At 44.5% G+C, this 22,634-nt stretch overlaps 1 protein-coding gene across 1 annotated transcript; it reads left to right on the top strand.

Annotated features, from left to right (window-relative positions):
- Positions 1 to 13,988: 13,988 nt before the first annotated feature.
- On the top strand, positions 13,989 to 22,295 carry LOC119433780 (uncharacterized). The gene is made up of 8 exons (XM_049658337.1): positions 13,989 to 14,256; positions 15,342 to 15,496; positions 15,735 to 15,818; positions 16,337 to 16,417; positions 17,130 to 17,195; positions 17,257 to 17,301; positions 17,384 to 17,511; positions 22,269 to 22,295. Exons 2-8 carry the CDS (start codon positions 15,460 to 15,462, stop codon positions 22,293 to 22,295), a joined length of 468 nt encoding a protein of 155 aa, XP_049514294.1. The 5' UTR covers positions 13,989 to 14,256; positions 15,342 to 15,459.
- Positions 22,296 to 22,634: the final 339 nt, after the last annotated feature.

Genomic DNA, 22,634 nt, shown 5'->3' with positions numbered 1-22,634 from the left:
GGGTATCTCTCATGGAAGCGCACAATTACTATCGTGCTCACTTACCAGTGTTTCTAGTAGGCATGATTGGATCTAAAAATTATCATTCAGAAAAATGTTCCGCAATATTTTGAGCATTACTGCAGCAGGATTGGGCACTCCAAACTTTGTTGTATCAAAGAAAATAGGCACCATAACAGTGGGTTGTCGGTCCCTTCAAAAGTTTTGGATGCAAGACAATTGTTTTATGTGCTAGAAGACTCACCTGCATAATTTTGCATGTGATGACATCAACCAGTTGTGTAAATTTAGCTTTTTCCATTTTAATCACAATGGATACATTTAGTTAATGTATCAATTGTTTTTCCACAGCAGCCAGGAAAGGTGGTATTCTAAACCAGCATATCTTTGGTGGCACTGCACTCTTCTGTTAGGGAAGTACACGTCTAATTTGTTGACCTTTCCTGTTACTGCTTCATCTGTTGCACATTTCTTTTTCGTTATGATGTGTTGAATTCTCTTATGCACAGACAAAAGTTGTACCATTTTGCTCAGTACCTGCATCTAGTTTGGCACATTTGCAGTGGCTTGTGCTCCAGTGTAGCTTGATTGCATTAGGTGATTTTGGTCTTATGCATAGTTCACACTGTTTCATCGCAAGTATGCTGTGTATATTAAGACAGATATTCATGAGTGAGGTCACTTCAATACCTGTGTTACAATAGGTCCCATTAATTACATTAAATGACATAAATCGCTGAGTAACATTTCTTAATGTCATTATTTTTAAAGCACTACCACACATGTATACGTAATATTGCAGACGAGCCACCCACCTCAGAATTTGAAAAATACTATTGTCATAGCTAAGAAAAGCTAAAATCTTGTGAAAAATAGTAAACACTGTTTTAGTATTAAAAAAATCATACTTTATTCTGCGATATGCAGTGATCAAGCATGTGTACCCTACAGTCACTGCTAGAATAATCTGCCCCATATACAGTTGACTTCCATTAATTCTACCCTGACAGGACCAACGAAAGGAAGCCCATGGAAGTGCCGCGCGACTAGTTGCACGACACCTTTTCGTGTTTCACAGGCTTGCTTTCAGGCTTGGAAAGAACTATTACGTAGCACGTTTTAGCAACAGAAAGCTGGATCCTAAATTTTTTCAGGATGGTCTACAATTTCCCCATTGACACTTAGCTCTGAATATAATATTTCATAAAGCTGATTCATAATAACTAATTATGTAATTAGGCAAAATACAAAAAATTACCCGACTTGTTTCAAGCCACGGCAAACAACATAACTTTGGTACTTGGCACCAGCTATGTGACACTTGCATATTTTTGAACTTCAGCACAAGTTATGTGGGACACATGGTATACATATGAAATTAATTATGCTTTAAACTGTCAAAACAAATATAGAATAAATGTAGTTACAAGAATTGTAAAAGAGCTCTAAATATTGAGAATTTCGCGACAAAATTGTATAAACTGGCAGGTATGATATTGTCACCCATGAGATCATTGTAGCAAGCTTGCAATTGGAAGTTTAAAAAAATGCCATTAATTGGCTAAAGTCGCAAGCAGTGTCACAAAATAGCATTACTAAGTAAACTTCCAAAGAGAGTTTCCTTTTTTCAAAGTGTTCTTTATTGTGCCTGGAAGAATACTTTGAATACTTTCAAAACGTGTAAAGCCCAAAGTTGAAGCAGAATGGTGCCTGTAGTTCTGAAGATGTGAAAATGGAAAGAGTACTACTTAAAGTGTAAATGGTTTTTTTTTTCATCAAAGCATGCCACTCAAAGTAAAGCATCAGAGCAAGTTATGCAGGCATGCACTTGGTCAATTAACCCTTTTACCCTCAATTACTCGTCATGGGAGGTTGTACCAATATCGCCAATGACTAGTCACACTCATTCGCCTAGATGTTGTGCTGCTCCCACTGCCAAAGACAAATTATGGTCGGCATTGAGGGAAGGCTGCCCTCAAGAGCAGCTTTTCTTTCTTTTTTTAATTGTAAATTCTAACCAAAAGCTAATGAAGTAATATATTTTCAGAATCAGAATGACATAGAAAACGTTCCGACTTTATTAAAAAATTTGGGAAATTTGGTTTGTTTTTCCTTAAAATTATTTTGGGGGTTAAAGGGTCAATGAGTTTTCAGAAATCATTACATTGTTAATAGCATTGATATTTATTGCTAATAAATATCAGTCAGTGGAGTCCTATAAAATGAGGACACCACCCACTCGACCTCAAGAGCAACAACCTCGATGGAAGTGCAAATACTTAATGGTATTAAATTTGCCTGTCAAACACTGGGATAACTTTTCAAGTGCCATATTCTTCCAAATGAAGAATGCAAGATCTGCACATTAAATTGTGCTGAATTATTATTCGTATTGTTTTAGTTTGAGAAAAAGACGTGGGTCATTTCTGTTTTCAACAAAACTACTTAATATTGACACGTACACATGTTTATCTTTCACTGGTGGCCGCTTTCAACATTGGCTGACAAATGTTAAACGTTATCGCTCGGCGCAGGACGCGCCTGCATTGGAAGCTTCTCGGACGTTATCGATGCTTCTATCCGTCGTCTGTGGTCACCGACGCCCATGTAATCTGATTGTATGAGCGACGCGAATTGTCTAGAACTTTCTGGAAGACACGCGGGCATCAGGGATTAATCTGGAACCTTCGATGACTCAGGTATAAAAGCCGACGCGTTTCGCCGCTGATCAGATTTTCGACGACCGCCGACTGTGTTCGCCGCTTTCGTTGTGCTTTGAGTGTACCTTGCTTTTGTGGGCACAGGTTCGCCCAATAAACAACCAGTTCAGTTGTACAGTTTACGACTGTTTTCTTCAGCGTCACTACTACGTGACATCTGGTGGAGGTGCTAGTGCGTTCATGCAGCGAACGCCCCCGCAAAGCCGCGATCCAAGCCCTAAACCGGAGGACAACGCCAACGTCACCAAGGACCAGCGAGCTAGCCGTAGGCAGCAAGGACTTCTGCCGGAGTACGGACTTCTTCCCGAGAAGACCACAGCAATCAAGGCCAAGTCAAAGACCCTAATGGCAGCCCCAGCGTCCCCCATCCTGCTGCAACAACCTCGGGAGCCACCGACCTTCCGTGGATCATCGGCTGAAGACCCTGAAACCTGGCTGGAGACATACGAGCGGACCGCGACGTTCAACAAATGGAGTGACGACGACAAGCTGCGCCATGTCTATTTTTCGTTGGATGACGCTGCTCGGACCTGGTTTGAGAACAGAGAGACCACCCTGGTTACGTGGGACCTTTTTCGTGAAAACTTCATGAGGACCTTCACGAGTGTCGTACGAAAGGAGAGGGCAGAGGTTCTCTTAGAAACCAGAGTGCAATTGCCCAACGAGAACATCGCTATCTTCACGGAGGAGATGACTCGCCTCTTCCGCCACGCCGACCCCGACATGTCTGAAGAAAAGAAAGTTCGGTTCTTGATGCGAGGTGTCAAAGACGAACTATTCGCCGGATTGATGCGCAACCCGCCCAAGACTGTCACCGAATTTCTTTCCGAGGCTACAACGATCGAGAAGACGCTTGAAATGCGCGCCAGGCAATACAACCGCCGTGCCCTGACCAACTACGCCGACGCTCAAGCGCTAGGCGCCGACGACCTACGAGACACCATCAGGGCAATAGTACGCGAAGAGCTGCGGAAGTTGCTACCGTCGTCGCAGCCTCAAGTTGCTTCCATCGCCGATATCGTGCGGGAGGAAATCCAGCAATCGCTAGGACTTCCCGAATCGCCGCAACCCCAGCCGGAAGCGATGACATACGCCGCCGTCGCCCGTCGTCAAGGCCCCCCTCCGCGCTCGCGCCAGGGCCCCGTAACGCCGCAATTCCGTCGCCCAGCGCCGCCGCCGCAGCCAGCACGCCCGCCCGTCGCCCAGCGCAGCTACCCGAGAAAAACGGACATTTGGCGCGCCCCCGACCACCGCCCGCTCTGCTATCACTGCGGGGAAGCCGGCCATGTCTATCGCCGATGCCCATACCGCGAGATGGGCCTACGAGGGTTCCCCGTCAACGCGCCGCGTCCCGATCGAGGTGAACGACCACGCGACATCGCCGACTACCTTGCCGGAGCCCAGTGGCAACCACGACGACCCTCACGCTCGCCGTCACCAGGCCGCTACATCTCGCCGCATCGCCGCCTGTATGCCGGCCCAACCCGGGGCCGATCTCCCAGCCCATACCCGGGAAACTAAAAGCAGCAACCGATGGAGGTGCGGTTGCTGTACGACGCAATGCCGAAGATCCTCCGCCGCCGACGACGACGACGATTCGCGAATCATCACGACGAGATATCAGCACGCCGCCTAGCAACAGCCTTGACAACACATCGCCGCCGAACGAAGACCTTCCGACGCGACGTAGCAGCAGCAGAGCAAGCCGACGCAGCCGTGATCCGACGCCACGAATTAACCGCAACGCCAGACGCCGGTCTACCGATCTAGACGTGCTCATCGATGGTCATAACGTCACCGCTCTCGTCGACACTGGCGCCGACTATTCAGTTTTCAGTGGCGCGTTCGCCGCCAAATTAAAGAAGGTGAAGACGGCCTGGCAAGGACCCGATATACGGACAGCGGGAGGTCACCTAATAACGCCGGCTGGAATCTGCACAGCGCGAGTCACGGTAAACAACCGCACTTACCCGGCGAGCTTCGTAATCCTGCAGCACTGCTCCAGGGACGTCATCCTAGGCATGGACTTTCTACACCAACATGGTGCAGTCATCGACTTAAGGTCCAAGTCGATAACGCTTTCAACACACAAAGCGATACCGCCGGATACAAGCATCAGTTACCACGCCTTGAATGTACTTGAAGAACAAGTCACCGTTCCGCCTCGCTCAAGCGTAATGATTTCCGTCGGTACCGAAGTGTCTGCAGACATGGAGGGCGTCATCGAGGGCGATCATCACTTACTGCTCGACCGTGAAATTTGCGTCGCTAGAGGCATAGGTGAACTACGCGAAGGGAAAACAACAGTGATGCTCACGAACTTCAGCCACGAATATAAGCACATTAACAAAGGCACCACGGTCGCCTACATCGACGAAATAGTACAAGCCAGCAGTGCTTTCGCCTTCACGGATTCTAGTGCACCTGCAACGACGACTATAATACCTGAACCAACTTTCGACGTCAATCAGAACCTTCCCAGGCATAAGAAAGAACAACTAAAAGCTCTGCTCCTGCAATACAAGGACTGCTTCTCGTCGTCGTCAAAAGTTCGACAAACCCCTGTCGCCAAGCACCGCATCATAACCGACGAAAATGCCCGCCCATTGCGTCAGAGCCCGTACCGAGTTTCGGCGCGCGAACGCGAGGCCATAAGGCAACAAGTCGACGAAATGCTACGCGACGACATCATCCAGCCGTCCAAGAGTCCGTGGGCGTCCCCCGTGGTATTAGTGAAGAAGAAGGATGGAACCCTACGTTTCTGCGTCGATTATCGTCGCCTCAACAAGATCACGAAGAAGGACGTATACCCCCTCCCACGGATTGATGACGCTTTGGATCGACTCTACAACGCAAAGTATTTTTCGTCGATGGACCTCAAAACCGGCTACTGGCAAATCGAAGTCGACGAGAGGGACCGGGAGAAGACTGCCTTTATAACACCAGACGGACTGTTCGAGTTCAAGGTCATGCCGTTTGGTCTTTGCTCGGCACCTGCGACTTTCCAACGCGTCATGGATACAGTACTGGCAGGCTTGAAGTGGCAGACTTGCCTCGTCTATTTAGACGACGTCGTTGTGTTTGCCTCAAGCTTCGAAGAACACCTGCGGCGCCTTGAAACAGTTCTTCAAGCAATCAAAACCTCCGGACTCACGTTAAAGCCAGAAAAGTGCCGCTTCGCATATGAGGAGCTCTTGTTCTTGGGCCACGTCATCAACAAGTCTGGAGTGCGCCCCGACCCTCAGAAAACTGCAGCCATCTCCAACTTTCCTCCGCCGTCCGACAAGAAAGCAGTGCGTAGATTTCTTGGACTGTGCGCCTATTACAGGCGCTTCGTCAAGGACTTTTCACGGATCGCCGAGCCACTGACGTACCTCACGAAGGCCGACGTCGAGTTCAAGTGGGAGACGCCGCAAGTCGAAGCATTCGAAGAACTGAAGCGACGCCTGCAATCGCCGCCAATACTTGCGCATTTCGACGAAAACGCCGATACCGAAGTTCACACCGACGCAAGCAGCGTAGGACTCGGCGCCGTTCTTGTGCAGAGGACTGACGGACTAGAAAGGGTTGTAAGTTACGCTAGCCGGTCGCTATCGAAGGCGGAAGCAAATTATTCCACAACAGAAAAGGAGTGCCTCGCCATCATCTGGGCTACATCAAAGTTTCGCCCCTACCTCTATGGCAGGCCCTTTAAAGTTGTGAGCGACCACCACGCCTTGTGTTGGCTAGCTAACTTGAAGGATCCTTCAGGTCGCCTCGCACGATGGAGTCTGAGACTTCAAGAATTCGACATCACCGTCGTTTACAAGTCCGGGCGAAAGCACTCTGACGCCGACTGCTTGTCTCGCGCCCCCGTCGAACCGCCGCCACAGGACGACCAGGATGACGACACTTTCTTGGGACCAATCAGTGCCGACGAATTCGCCGAACAACAGCGAGCCGACCCGGAACTAAGGAGCCTTGTAGACTACCTGGAAGGCAAGACCGTCATTGTGCCGAAGGTGTTCAGGCGAGGATTGGCGTCGTTTTTCTTGCAAAACGACATTCTCCTAAAGAAGAACTTCTCGCCTCTCCGAGCCAACTACCTCCTCGTGGTACCCTCAGCATTGCGTCCAGAGGTTCTGCAAGCTCTCCATGACGACCCAACGGCTGGACATCTCGGTTTTTCACGCACTCTCGCGAGGATACAAGAAAAATACTACTGGCCTCGCCTCTCTGCCGACGTCGCCCATTACGTAAGGACATGCCGAGACTGTCAGCGACGCAAAACACCGCCGACAAGGCCAGCCGGACTTCTACAGCCAATCGAGCCACCTCGCCGACCGTTCCAGCAGATCGGGATGGACTTACTGGGGCCTTTTCCGACGTCGACGTCCGGAAATAAATGGATCGTCGTCGCTACGGACTACCTCACCCGCTACGCCGAAACAAAAGCCTTGCCCAAAGGCAGTGCCGCCGAGGTAGCCCGATTCTTCGTTGAGAACATCCTCCTGCGTCACGGTGCCCCAGAAGTCCTCATCACCGACAGAGGCACGGCCTTTACGGCAGAACTAACTCAAGCCATCCTGCGGTACAGCCAGACAAGCCATCGCCGCACCACCGCCTACCACCCGCAGACGAATGGCCTCACCGAGCGCCTAAATAAGACCATCGCCGACATGCTGGCAATGTACGTCGACGTCGAACACAAGACGTGGGATGCCATCCTTCCGTACGTGACCTTCGCATACAACACGGCCGTGCAAGAAACGACGCACATGGCGCCGTTCAACCTGGTCTACGGAAGGAACCCGGCAACGACGCTTGACGCCATGCTACCAGACGTCGCTGACGAAGAAAATCTCGACGTTGCCACTTATTTGCAGCGTGCCGAAGAAGGTCGACAGCTCGCCCGACTGCGCATCAAGAACCAGCAGAGGACCGACAGCCGACACTACAACCTTCGACGACGCTACGTCGAGTACCAGCCCGGTGACCGTGTTTGGGTCTGGACTCCGATACGCCGACGAGGACTTAGCGAGAAGCTGTTACGTCGCTATTTCGGACCATATAAGATCACCCGACGTATTGGCGCACTGGACTATGAGGTCGTGCCAGACGGCATTTCGCAATCACAGCGGCGCCGGGCACGACCTGAAGTCATCCACGTGGTGCGTCTTAAGCCTTTCTACGCCCGCTGACAAACTTAGGTACTTTGTTATTTTGTTATTGTTTTTTGTTATTTTGTTTATTACGCATGGTTTTTGTTTTCGCTTTCGTGTTTGTAGCATCGGGGCGATGCTTTTTAAGGGGAGGGTATTGACACGTACACATGTTTATCTTTCACTGGTGGCCGCTTTCAACATTGGCTGACAAATGTTAAACGTTATCGCTCGGCGCAGGACGCGCCTGCATTGGAAGCTTCTCGGACGTTATCGATGCTTCTATCCGTCGTCTGTGGTCACCGACGCCCATGTAATCTGATTGTATGAGCGACGCGAATTGTCTAGAACTTTCTGGAAGACACGCGGGCATCAGGGATTAATCTGGAACCTTCGATGACTCAGGTATAAAAGCCGACGCGTTTCGCCGCTGATCAGATTTTCGACGACCGCCGACTGTGTTCGCCGCTTTCGTTGTGCTTTGAGTGTACCTTGCTTTTGTGGGCACAGGTTCGCCCAATAAACAACCAGTTCAGTTGTACAGTTTACGACTGTTTTCTTCAGCGTCACTACTACGTGACAATATGTTCAGAAAGGATTTTTTTTTTTCAAATGCTAGGTTTTAATAAAATTGTCTAACCACGCGATATTTAAAGCATTATAAATTGCTTAACCGTGCATAAGTAATCATTATTATTTTAGATTAGAATAAAAAAAAAACTGTCATGTCCCCTGTGTTTTTCTTATGAACAAAATTTGTTGCTAGGGAACAACTTGGGAAAATATGTGACTTGAACAAGCTGAGCATGGGCACTTTCAGCTTGGCAGTTCAAAAGTTATTTATGAAAGTGACAGCACAAAACCGACAAGGGACAAATGATAGGGATAGACACAAGCACTGTATCTCTGCGCTTGTCTCCGTCACCGTCATTCGTCCCTTGTCAGCTTCTAGTGCTGTCACCACATTATGGAGCCCATTCTTATGCCTCATTATTTATTTGTTAAAATTCTATAGTGACCCACATCCAAACGAGAGTGAATGTAGGCAGAAGCGCACTGTGTAAAGAGGGTCTATTTTGTATAGAAAAATAAATAAATTGCACCAATGTTGCACTGAGTCGGGTTGTTTTGACTGGAAACAAAAGGACTTCCTAAAAAATTTGTCATATAGCTTGCCATCACTTGCATTTCTGTCACACTACTGCATATCTCTCGGCGGAACCTGACTGCTAGAGAGCGCGTTCTCGGATAGCGGATAGAGAAACGTTCCATGTGCATGTTATGAATGTCATAGTTCATTTCATGGGGCAGGCATTTATGCCCGCGGACCAACAGGCATTTCTACACCGTATTTATTCGAATATAAGACGAGCTGTTTTTCCTAGAATCCTAAGCCTCAAGGTTACCACCCACCTTATACGAATTTCACATTGTAGTGTGGCTTCATGGCAGCGCGGATGTCACTTTATAGTGTGGCTTCGCCATAGTGCGCCCCGCAATGCCATGAAGCCACACCTAAAGGCAAAATCTCGCACTCCGTGTGTTGAAGCCATCATCCCCCCATATTTTGTAGTTGCCATTTTGCTCTTTGGCTCTGTTAGTAATTCAGTATTTCGGGCGATCCATGCCGTGTCTGAATAATCCGTCGGCTACTCTATATTGCCGTATATTAGTGTGCATACTTAAGTTTTGTTCCTGGGTCCCCCAACTGCACCCACGCCTTAGAATCGTGACCACTTAGCTTTTAATTGAATAAATACAGTATTTCATGATGGCATGCAAATTATTGACAGGTACCATATGCTGTCCATAGTTTGAAGCATATCCTTGCATTCATGCTGTATAGTGACTATTTTTACATTTTCTGTCCAGTGAGGAATGAAAAGCCGCCACTTGAAGGTGCCATGAAATAGTTGCTGCTGCTTCAAGCTTGAACAGTACTGCCAGATACAGCTGTGCACCTACATTGATACAGCTGTGCACCTACATTGAGAAAATGTTACTTAGTTCCCTCAGATTTTTTAAATAAAGTGGTTTATCAACAGAACTGTGCCAGGGGCTTTCTCCCTTCCACTTTATTTTATTGTAGCCTGGAGAAAGCCAACAGCATGGTTTGTACAACAGCATGGTTGCCAACATTTCACTCAAATTTCAAGGATGCCAAAGGCCAAAATTCCAGGAGGGAAACACTGAAAAATGGTGATTGTTTTTTTTTTTTTGTTAACTGCTATTTCTTGCAGCTTAGCTCAAGCTTTTTGGATCACTTTACAAATATGACTTTCCTATTGTAATGATGTCAGTTGCCCTTTGGCATGATGGTTGGTAGCCTCAGCCCGAGATACTCATGTTAATGCCAACCTCTCAAACTTGATTTCCGCCAGGTATAGGGCTAGAAAATGGAGCCATGATGGCTGCGGTGTGAACCAATTGGGAAAAACAACAAAATGGTCGCACGACTTGGTCATTTGATTAGGTTTGGTCTAGCTCCTTGGATAACAATAGATAACAAATGTGTTTCTGCAACGATATGCTCCATCTCTTGCTAAATTTCTTGTTATTACTTTTCGTTTTTTGCTGACTTGCCAATTGCCCAGTGACTGGAGGACCAGTCCGAAAAGTGCTTATATTTAAAAATGGAGACCGTTCACACTAGGAAATTACTGTCCTTTTTCACCAACTTGTCATGTTAAATTATTGAACATGTCATAGCTACTTATATAACTAAATTCCTGGAAGAATTCTCTATATTGACTAAGTTTCAACCTGGATTTAGGAAAGAATTCTCAATTATAACTCTGTCATGAGTCAGACGCCAGCGGTACACGAGAAAAGAAGACGACGCAGCTCGCGGAGCATTCCAAAAGGCGCGAGCGCTCGAGGCACGCGAACCAAGGTGTGGTCGAGGCAGAAGCGAGGCGAAGCAGCAAACTGAACTCCAAGATATGCTCACAGATAGTAGACGAAATGAGAATTTGGCAGAAGCTCGAGTACCATAAACAGAGGGATGCTTTCGTCGGTGACGTTGACATGGGATCGGAGCTCGACCATCTTACTCCAAATTCGGAGACAGAAACCTTGGCAATTCTGTTTTGTGCTTCCTGCTCTGAGGCCTCCATGCTAAGTACAAAATTCCTGTTGGACACTTCTTCACAAAGGGGTGCACAGGAGAGCAGCTCAAAGAGGTGATAGATCACGTCGTCCAGAAGACAACTGACACTGGATTTGACATTGTCCGCGTTGTAACTGACAACCACCGCATCAATGTCACAGCCATGCAGATCTTGTGCCAAGGCGACGCAAACATAACCGCCCCGCACCCGGCACTCTTCAAACAGCATCTTCTTTTCTTTTGACCAGCGTCACATAATTAAGAATATACGGTCCCAGTCCCAGCTTCTGGCTAAAGACATCGGCAGAACAAAAGAAATCTCGTCCAAGTACAGTAAAGCCAATTAGGTTCCTGACATGCAAGCACCTTTACCTGTTGAACATTGAGAAAATGAACGTACGATCAGCAGTGCAGTGTTCGGCGTCGCAGTAAATGCAGCGCCCAAGTACCTCAAGGACTAACTAAGCAGGCCACACTTGTGACTTGGAATTTGCATCCGCAGGGCCTACAATCAAGTTCATGGAGGCTATGCAGAAATGGTTCACGCTAATGGACGTGAGCAATTGTCAGCAGCATATTCACAGCAACAACGAAGATACCCGTCATTTCACCGACGTTGAGATTCAAGTCTTAATTGGCTTGAAGATGTTTTCCTCTCACATCGATACCTTGAAGAACGCCAGCAAACCTGAAAATTTCTTGAGCAAGGAAACTTATCATGCACTGATTTTTACAACCAAATCAAATGTTGCCTACATCCGTCATCTACTCACAGCAAAAAGTTTCCGGTTCGTCCTGACTCGGAAAATGTCCAGCGACCCGATCGAGGCAATGTTCGGCTTTCTGCGCCGCAGCACCGGGTACAATGACATACTGAACTTTGCGTGCAGCGGATTGTGCGAGAGCTCGTGAGCCTACCAGTGCTGACCTGTGGAAACACGGACGCCGACCACCGCAGAGAGCTGCTGCTGCTAATTACAATGAAGTTTATCAGGCGACTTTTTTCAAATTTTGCTTAAGGAGTGACCGACAGGAATGCTGCCGCCAAGCTGCTTGAAAGGAAACCCCTGTCGCGAAAAGTTCTGAAGTTATAGTCGCAATTTGTGCAACGAAATGACTGGTGTGATCTTGCCGCGCATCCCAGCAGTGCAATTTGTAACAGAAGCAAAGCCTGCTGACCGCTGAAATACCTCTGCTCAACATTTGCCTCCTCCTTTCCCTACTTCCTCAACAGTTGTCATATCGATGAAGTGCAATACCAGCAAAGGTGATGTGGACGAGTCGATGAACACCGCCGAGCTGGATGTCTACGGGATGCAGTCATCGGACAGTGGTGTGGAGACTTTCGACAAATCATGTTGCCATCAATGTCGAAGATTAATGAGCTGGCAGGCTTGAGGAGACAGCTGCTTGAGCATCGCGTCGACATTCCTATCGTACTCGGCACCTAAAGACGCGAATGTCATCCATGAGGTTGACGACTCCTGTTAGTCCGCTAAGGATTTCGGACACGCGCTTTCCGAAATATTTCGGTGCTGACATTATGCCGATCGAATGGGAGTCTAGTGAAGCGCAAGCGCCCATTTGGCATTATATGAATGTCGTCAGGTCTTGGCATGCCAGGGAAGAAGAGGGATTTGGTTTGGTTGGAAGAGGGAAGGATTTGGAAGAGGGCCTGCAATATGTATCTAAGCTTGAAACTGTTGCATCACCTACAGCTACTTGCTGGGTCATCCTTTTCTGTCCCTACGGATCCTCCATAGTACTCTTTCAACGTTTTTCGTTATTAAACTTTCTTCGTTCTTGAATCAAATGTCCTATTTAGTTTTTTTTTTTAAGTTTATCGCATTCATTCATAGCATCGCCTTGGTGCAAGATAACAGTAATACCAAAAGCGCATCAAATGCATCGAAGCTGCCTGCCTTCTTCGTGTCCGGGCCATTCATGTTTAGTCAAAAAGAAAGCTTTTCCTGCGTCCTTCTGGTGTTTTACGTGCCAAAACCAGTACTGATGATGAGGCACGCCGTAGTCGAGGGCTCCGGATTAATTTTGACCACATGGGGTTCTTTAGCGTGCACTATAGCGCAAGCACACGGCTTTTCTGCATTTCGCCTCCATCGAAATGCGGCCACCGCAGCCGGGATCCGATCCCGTAACCTCGTGCTCAGCAGCGCCTTAGCCACTGAGCCACTGCGGCGGGTGAAAGGTTTTCAATGTATATGTTCAAAAAATATAGTTGCTAAGGCATGCCTTCACACTCTTTTGGCAACGGTGAACTTAGCCTGCCTTACCTGAGCTGCAGCCGTGTTTGCGGCAACCACTACTTCAGACCGCCTCGACAACGGTAAAGCTGTTCGGAAAAAAAAGAACCAGCTGGAATTTTGACCATACGTCTCTTTGCCATGCATTTTTACCACAAACTAATCCTGACAAAATTTTAACTCCTTCAAAAATCCGCTAAATGACTGTAATGCTCAAAACTTCAAAACTCGTTACACGGCATTGTCGAAAGACAGACGAACGCTTTAAGAAAGCCTGAACTTCCCCTTGAGCAGCTCTGCAATAGATTGTCGGAGCAAAGAAATGTTCCAAAAAGAAATTTGTTGGTACCATCAAAAGCTCTATTCTCTGTAGAGCATAACTGTGGTCCGTTGATTCTGCCATTTCAACGCCCGCAGTTTAAAAAGGCCACATTGCCTGGCAATGTTGTACTGGCAGCTGGCAAGAAGAACAGCTGCTGCACATTAAGTGATGGATCAATTATTATTGTTGAGAACTTTGTACATAACTCAGGCATACCCTTCGTGATAGGAAGAGAGTTCCTCCAAAGGAGAGACTTGTATGTGAGGCCTTGTGAATCAAGAATGCTTGGGATTTTTCATTGTTTCTCAGCTTTCTGGCTTGCGGTCCTGGCCAGTTGAGAGCATACTGCAGAAATGTCCGAGTGTTGTTCAGGAGAGAAAATATTGTATTTCCACTTTTGCATGCTGTTTTGCGATAGTTATGTTGCTCTGCAGTTCTTGCAATCTTATTTTTCATGATTAGTGGAACTACTTTTGGAAATAAACTGCTTTATTTTTTTTTTATTTTTGTGCAATTTTTTTCTTTTTTTACATTGTAAAATTTCCGGAAGATGATGCTGTTGCCGTTATACACAAAAACTGGATTGATGGCAACAGCTGCATGTGGCCTCCACAAACAAAGTACATAAAAAGCTTGTTGAAAGCTGAGGCCATGCCTGGAAACGAGTGGCTGAGACTGCCTTGTGAAGTGGTTGATGCATTTAGTAATATTTATTATTTTGTCTATTTCATATATGCAGGCTGCAGCCATGTTTAAAATTTTTATGCACTATTCAAAGATGTAGACTTGTTTTATTGTGCATCTTAATAATTATATACTGTAAATTAACTAATCTAAGACTTCACTTATTTGAAAGTAATTGGTTCTGTATGTAGCTTACACTATATTGCATTCTATTCTAAAGCCCCACCTGTCCGTGATAGAGCCTGTAGGTTACTCCAAGCCTTTCAGATCAAGCGAGTTAAAAGGTGAAGAATGTTCGATCTTACAAATTAAATGTCAGCCACTATGTCTTCTGGGAGAATATGTTTTTTAAGCCTCTTATACGTACTTGTTCAGATAGTTTTATTGAAGTTTTAATAGAAAGCTTTAACACGAACTATATTTAACCATAGCAGACTAAATGTGTCTGTTTAATGTTCTTGTCAAAGGAAAATGAGCATCTATTATATGTTCACATAGACAATGTTGCTTCCAGCAACGTCAGCACCAACAGCTAAGTATACCATAGTTGATCATTGCAATAATAGTTAAGCATGCTAATTCAATACAGCATCCACAAAATGTCGCCTCCAACAGCAAGCACTGCCGTCAATGTCTCCTGTATCCCATTATTAGCATTGTGTATTAGTTGGCGTAAAGTGCTCTTATAGGTCAAAGTAGAATGGCAATGTAAAACCACAATGAACTCCTTAGATGAGGCTTTAACTGCAGTCATACGTTCTCTTAAACGGTGCTTATATTTTAATTTTTGCATGCATTCAGATAAAGTTTGCAGATGAATACTGACCATTTAGTTATGGCACACTTGTCTTTCATTTATGCCTTATTTCTTACTCTTATGGAAAACCAATTAAGCCAGAAGGAGAGTATGGGAAATTAAATTTAACTGAAGTGTAGAACTAACACAGTAAAGGGACTAGTAAATGAACAAAAAGATAACTGCCGCTTGCGTCAGGTAACCTTTATGATTACATAAGTTGTTCTAGTGATGTCCTGTATTTTCAAAGCCAGTGTAGTATAAGATTGTCTGTACAAGATACTTGTGTCAGTGTGAGTTCATGTCAGGCACTTACGATGATGCGCTACGGGGCCTCAGAAAAGCTGAAGATAACTCGGACATTGCAAGTGCAAGTGACCGTGGCAGAGGAAAAAGGAAAGAAGGCATTACAGTGATGACGACGAGATGCCACTCCCTCAGCCACCACAGTCTATGCAGAAAAGTATGCATTTTTTTTTTTCAGCTATCTGTATTGTAGATGTCAGGGCCACCATATTGGAGGGCTACTAGATTTATGAAAAACCATGTATTTACTAGTCTGCTATGTGTTATAAGAGTTACCAGTGGTGCTCTATATAGCCAGGGGTGGCACACCAGGCATGTGCCCCGTCCCCCTTCCCTGTCTCTGATCAAGTGTTACATCTATAGTGCTCAGGGAATTTTGTCATGGTCTCTTGCAGGAGCAACACATGGTGTTGCAGAAAGATCTGCAAGGATGGAGCATTCAAGGGTTTTGAATATGTCGCCGCAATCGGCATGTGATGGTATGGCTTCTTGCATGCATTAAAGGCGCAGGAATGAAGCTGCTAATTTTATAATGCAGTTTAAACATCTCCTTGTGCAACCCAAACAAGCTGCTTATTGCAGTTTCACAATTTTTGGTTACCGCAACCATATCTGGTAATTTTCGCATCACTTGTTTTGCTACGCAGATGCAATATGTAATGTGCAAGGCCATTGAACCACATTTCGATTTTACTCGACTGAAAGAATTGTGGCATGTCATTTGCTGCATGTTCATATTTGTTTATTGTGTAACGTTCGCATTCACAACTGTCATCACAGAGCGCTTGTATTACAGTTTGTAGCAAATTTTAACATCACTGGCTGCACGGAAGTCAAGCCCAATAATGTTTATGTAGCTGTCTCTGCACCCAGTGGGTCTAAATATTGAACCTAGAACATTAGTATCACAAAATGTCTTCATGCTATGAACAAGTACCGCTGCTGTGATTGCAATGAGCAGAATTCTTTCCAAGTTATGTCTTATGTTCTTGTGCAGAAAGAACGCACGGTACTGCAAGGCATTCTTCTAAGGAGCCACTGCACTTGTGGAACGTTGCACAGTGCTCTACATATGATGGTAAGGCCTCTAGCTTGTGTTAAAGTGCTTGAACCAATTTGTTTCTAAAACAATTTAACATTGCATATTTTTGCATAACGATTTTTTAAATCTTTGTCCATCATTCACTAATACATTCTGTGTTACCAATTTAACGACCAAAATCAAACATTCTCACCAAGCAATACGAATGATGTGTCATGCGCAGCTGCCACCTGGGCAAATATTTAAAGATTTGTTGGACATCTGTGACTTAATTTACTCGCAAACCCAAGAAGCGTCATTACATAAGGGGCCAGCTGCACAAAAACATTAGGATGGCTGCATGGATTCAGTGTAGTCTGAGTGGTCATCCGAAAGTTGTTACTTATGCTACCATGCATATGCTCAGTGTCTGTTTACATATTTCGACACTTCGAGTAAATGAATACAACCATACTCACTACATGGTCTCACATTTAATGGCAGCTTTTCTTTGCTACAAGCAGTTGGGCATAGTTGACTGAGCTTTTTAAGTTTGATCTTGATCTTAGCCCAAAAGGCCTAGAAGCAAAATTGCTCATTATGACTCCAAGGCTAAGTTCATGTTATAATGCAGAAAGCGGCAGCTCAACACTACGTTGTAGACTTCTACAACACGCACATTTTGTCAATGTTCTCATTGTATTTAAAACTGCAGTTTATTGCGTCTTGCAGACGAAGCAGACGAAGCAATGTCTTGCAGACATTGCAGACGAAGCTCAGAGCGACTTGCCAGGTTTCCGGCCTTCTGAAAGTCGGACGACGACACCAAGTTCAGGTAAGGTGTGCATGGCTGGGGAAATTAGCTCCAATACTATATTTGTGTTGTTTTTTTAAAGGGCATTACGAATGTAGGAACCAGCCACAAGAGCAGGAATATTTAGGTTGGTTCAGTGCATCATGTTCTACTATCATGGCATGCCCATTTATTCCCTTTGTTGTATCAACACTTGTCTTTACAAATAGGGTTGGAGAGACACCAACGAACCAGCACCCATGCCTGCTCGCCTTTTATGGCTGCCCCTTTGCCAAGGAAGGAGTTCCAGATAATTCCAGAATTTTCACTTATAACGAGTAATGTAGAATGTGTAATGGTACGCTTAGAATATGTCACAGTTGTGGTTATGTATCGCCCACCGTTGGGAAAAAAACTGATGTTCTTTGATTTCCTAGTACAGGTACTACATTTCCTGAGCCATTCGTCCTCCCCCTTTATCATAATGGGTGACGTAAATATATGTTGTCGGATGACATATCGTCCAGACAGTTTGCTGGCCTAATCAATTCGTTCACGTGCACAAACGTAATCTTGGAACCCACGAGGCTAACAGTGCAAACGGCTACCTTGCTTGATATATGCATAACGAATATACACCCAACTGACTGCTTTGCAGGACTGTTATCCGCTGAGATAAGTGTATTTTGTTTCATTCCTTACGCGCCCAAACGAGGGGAAGGAGGAAAAAAAGCTCAGATACGTAGTTTTCACGCAAGCACATTAGGATATTTCCATGCTCTGATCCTATCAACAGACTGGTCATGTGTATTTGAAAAACAAGATCAAAATGCCGCATACGAACTGTTCTTTCACAAAATGATTACGTGCTACGACCAAGCGTTTCCGCTGAAATTGTGCAATCAGAGGAGCAAGAAAATACGAAAACCCTGGATAAATGCTGCCTTGTTAAAAATGATAACAAGAAAAAACAAAACGTATAACTTGTTTGTAAAATGCAGAAGTGCGCAATTGTTCACCGATTTCAAAAAATACAGAAATAAGGTCACCGGTGAATTAAAGCAAGCAAAAATTATGTACTATGAACGGTTATTTGCTAAAATAAAAAATGACCCTAGGAAAGTCTGGAATGAAGTTAGAGACTTAACATCTACGAAAAAACAGAACACGGAGATAAACATAAAGACAGCCACTGGCTTGTTGACAGGCAGAGAAGCAGCAGCTGCTCTGAATGATTATTTCGTCTCCAGTACCCAGCTTCCCGCCAGGGGGAACCCATGGCCACATCTATAGTGAACAAATTCAGTCTTGCTAACTCAGTGATACTTACACCTGCCACACCTGCTGAAGTTGAGCAACTACTGTTTAAAGTAAAAAACAATGTCTGTGCTGGGTATGATGATGTGAAACCAGTACCAATTAAATATATTGCGGACATAATTGCACCTGTCATTGTTCACATCATAAACAGAATGTTTAAAAGCGGCATATTTCCTGATTGTCTAAAAATAGCACGTGTATGTCCTATTTACAAAGGAGGTGATAAACATTTAATGACAAATTTCCGCCCGATATCTGTTTTACTTGTTCTATCAAAGGTGTTCGAGAGTGCCTTGAATGTTAGACTACAAACATTTTTCAGTAAATATAATGTAATCAGTGACATGCAGTATGGATTCCAAAAAAATAAATCTTGTGAAGCAGCTCTTCTTAATATCAAACATAAAATAATAACAAATATTGAAAATAGAATGTATACATTAGGTTTATTTGTAGACCTTCGGAAAGCCTTTGATTCAGTATGCCACAGTTTATTAATTAGCAAATTGGAACAGTACGGTGTACGAGGTATCGTATTGGAACTTTTACGACATTACTTAACCAATCGCTATCAATATGTCAGCATAAGTAATGATGTTTCATCTTACACTGAAATCATAAAGGGTGTTCCACAAGGATCAATACTCGGACCTCTTTTGTTTATAATATATATTAATGATCTGTGTGACATCCCCGAGTTTCCTGAATTAGTTATGTATGCAGATGATACTAACATATTCTTTAATGCTGCCGCTATAACAGAGCTCGAATTGAAAGTAACAATTATCTGAAGCAACTCTCCTGCTGGTTAAAACAGAATAAGCTACAAATGAATTCTTCTAAAACAAAATATATGATATTTGCTCCTACTAATAAACCACGTAACTACAATGCGGCTATTCTTTTTGAAGATAGGCTGATAGAGCAGGTAAAATCTCAAAAATTTCTCGGAGTGTGGTTCCAAGAGGATTTAGCCTGGAACACGCACATCGACAAACTTGCTATGGAACTAAGCAAGACTGTTGGTTGCTTATACAGACTTAGTACTCTGGTCCCTCCATGGTTGAAAATTTCATTGTACTACGCACTCTTTTATTCTAGATTAACCTACTACATATTAATTTGAGGCACTACTTCGCAAAAAAATTATAATTGATAGTACTGCAAAAAAGAGTCTTACGTGCATTTGAGGGATACTATGGCCTTGTACAAAACTTTAGAACTACACCATTTTTTATAAAACATTCTATTTAAAGGCAAACCCAGGTGTATTATTACAAGTTGCTGCAATATATTAAACAAAATAAATCGCAGTACATGCATAATGTACCCACCAATGCGCACTACAGCCTTCGACAACATAACATGAGAACACCAAAAATAAAAACTAATTACGGAAAACAACTGGTCAGTTACCAGGCACCTTCACTACTAAATCGCCTACGTGATTTTGAAGATGAAATTATGGAATGTTCGAATAAATCATACAAAACTTTTCTCATTCTGAACAATATTGAGTTTGATTAGAACCGCAGTACAAATTGTCAGTCTTTTGTTTCTTTTGTTTTCAGGTTGTAGTTGCTTTGAAACAAGATGTATCGTACTTTGAGTATTCTGTCAGTTTTTCATATTTCTTGTAGACATGTTCTGTTTCACGAAAATAATATTCTGTCTCGCGACACTCCAGTTGATTTCGGTATGTTTGTATGATACATGTTGCTGTGTACGGCCTGCGTGCCGAATTGTTGTGGGAGCAGAAGCCTTTGTCGGGCCACATGGCCTTTAGCTTCTGCTTCCTTTCTGTTGTAAACAGGAGAAATAAACTAATTCATTCATTCATTCAGAACATGGCAAGGCACACTTCACAAGCCTGCTACTGTTGCTAAAAATGTGCTCACAGATAGAGGAAATGCTCAAGTTTGGCAATTTAACACTCCCTACCATTCATACTAGTGTTTTATAAATGTCATCCTAAGTTGACTAATATCATTTTATTGCACAGCTACAACAAGTGGGACATTCTTCTAATCCTTCCAGGTTTCTGCTAGTTACTTATTTTAAAAATGTTTTTACTTGATCCACTTAAGTTCCAACCGACAAAGACAGCCGACTTGTGCAACCTGGCAGAATTGGGGGCCCAATTTTCAGTGAAGCTAATTCTTTCGAGTAGTTGTATTAAAGATTTCAGTTGCCTGTAATTAAGCCACACACCTTAAAATGTTGGCCACCTAGGACTTAGACATTTAAAACATTGCCTGCAAACAGTGCAGTCGAGCGCTTTCTTTACTTTTTAGCAAAAGACTCCACTCGCAAACATTTAAGTTAGCATGCATATCAGCCATAATTCTCATTTTCAAAAAATTTGTTTTTATGGCCATTATAGTTCTCTCAGGACAGCAGGTAAATTACACATTGGTAAAACACGCAACGCTTAGGTGTACTTGAAGAACTTACTGCAAAGGCCGTAATTAGCCCACACACATGGAACACTGCATAGTCGTCACCCATAACCTGTATCTTTTCTTTAAATATAAATGAGATGTCTAGTGCAATTCACCAAGCCCAGAAAACATAGAAAATGCCTGTGTAAGATGTGAAATTTGGAGAGAATTAGTTTCAGTAATTATTTTTAAAGCTGATATCCTATACACTTCGAAGTTTTGGCGCACATTACCTGTAACATGGCCCCTACCCTCTACAAATGGAAAATTGCTTTCACTTTTGCTTTCTTTGGGGCCAGTGGGGAAATTTTCTAAGGATTTCACTTAACAGTTCCAAATAGGCAGAAAATGAGGGTACAGCAATTTTCTTTTATCCCTTCATTCACCTACACATCACGACTAACGTGCCACCCCAGTTGCCTTTAAATAAAAACTGTGAATGATCTAGTTCCGCAGGGACAATATGAAAACACATACACATTTTCAAGCCCTCCTAGTTCATCTAACATCGTCACTGTAAAACCACAAAAGAACATCTGTATATGCAGATTCGCGACATTCACTCAGTCGCGTTCATGCAAATTCGGAAGGTCTGCAATGTAGAGGACATCTCCCACATTCATCCCCACACATATCTTGTCCACCTCACTAGTATGTAAAAAAAAGCACCTTCTCCTCAACTCCCATAGTAACGTACTAATGGGATACTTTTTTGTGCACTTGACAGTTCAGCCTTTCACATGCCAAATAACACTTGCCATCTTCCAGCATGAGCACTATCAAGTACATGATACAGGCCATCCATGGACTTGAAGTAACAGTTGCATGTTCTCTTTGTCCGCTGGTAGCTCTGCACGTGGTAGCTCTGCCCTCTCACTAAGATTCTTTCATATTCAACCACATTTTTGGGGTGCTGCCCGAGCTTACTGACAAACAAAGTTGCCTCGTGACTTCCGACTGAGGTAAAACATCCCTTACCAAGTGGTTTTTCTGGTGGGCTCTCTGTTGCATTGCCACTAGTCATCTTTTCACACAATGCCTGAACTTCCGTCGACAGACTCATTGTCTGCAGAAGTCGACGGAGCTGCAGGCTCATTGTGAAGCGCTCCAGGACTTGTAGGGGCACTCCATTTGCATCACTGACCAGGTTAAGCAGCAAACCATTTCCAGATTCAAAGACAAATGTGGAATGTGACCACAATGGCCCCAGCTGCTGTACACTTTGTGGAAGGTGCACCAGCTGGTGGATATTAAATGTCATGGATTCCTGTCCATACAGTTGCTCCACCTGGTACACAAATCGGGCCAAGTTGTCCATAGCCACTTTCAGGTCATTTCTTGTTCTGTCTTTCAGGAGGAGGAAAATTCCATTTACCAGTAGGCAGAAGTGGTCATGGTACTCAGTTGGCAAAATACCATCAAGGCATGGCACAGCATAAAACAGCAGCCACCATTTCCACTCACTGGCCTTCCGCATGCTCCGATCATCAAGGGTTCGCGGCAATCTAGTAAAAAATTGGGGTGGTTTCAAACTCACTAGTCGTGATACGACACTTTGGCGTTTTGATGGCACTCCTACATATGCTGGTGAATGGACAGCACTGAACCAAATGTCTGCGAGCTGTTTTGCCACACCCTCAAAGCACAATGCATATAGTCTGGGCACACGCCCCACACCAAGTCAAACTTGGGCAGCTGGACAAGTGGTGGACAAGCCCTT

The sequence above is a fragment of the Dermacentor silvarum genome, chromosome 11 (genome assembly GCF_013339745.2).
Source record: "Dermacentor silvarum isolate Dsil-2018 chromosome 11, BIME_Dsil_1.4, whole genome shotgun sequence".
In the NCBI taxonomy this organism is placed as follows: Eukaryota; Metazoa; Arthropoda; class Arachnida; order Ixodida; family Ixodidae; genus Dermacentor; species Dermacentor silvarum.
The sequence above is the reverse complement of the archived record's forward strand: the minus strand, read 5'-3'. Positions and strand labels throughout refer to the sequence as shown.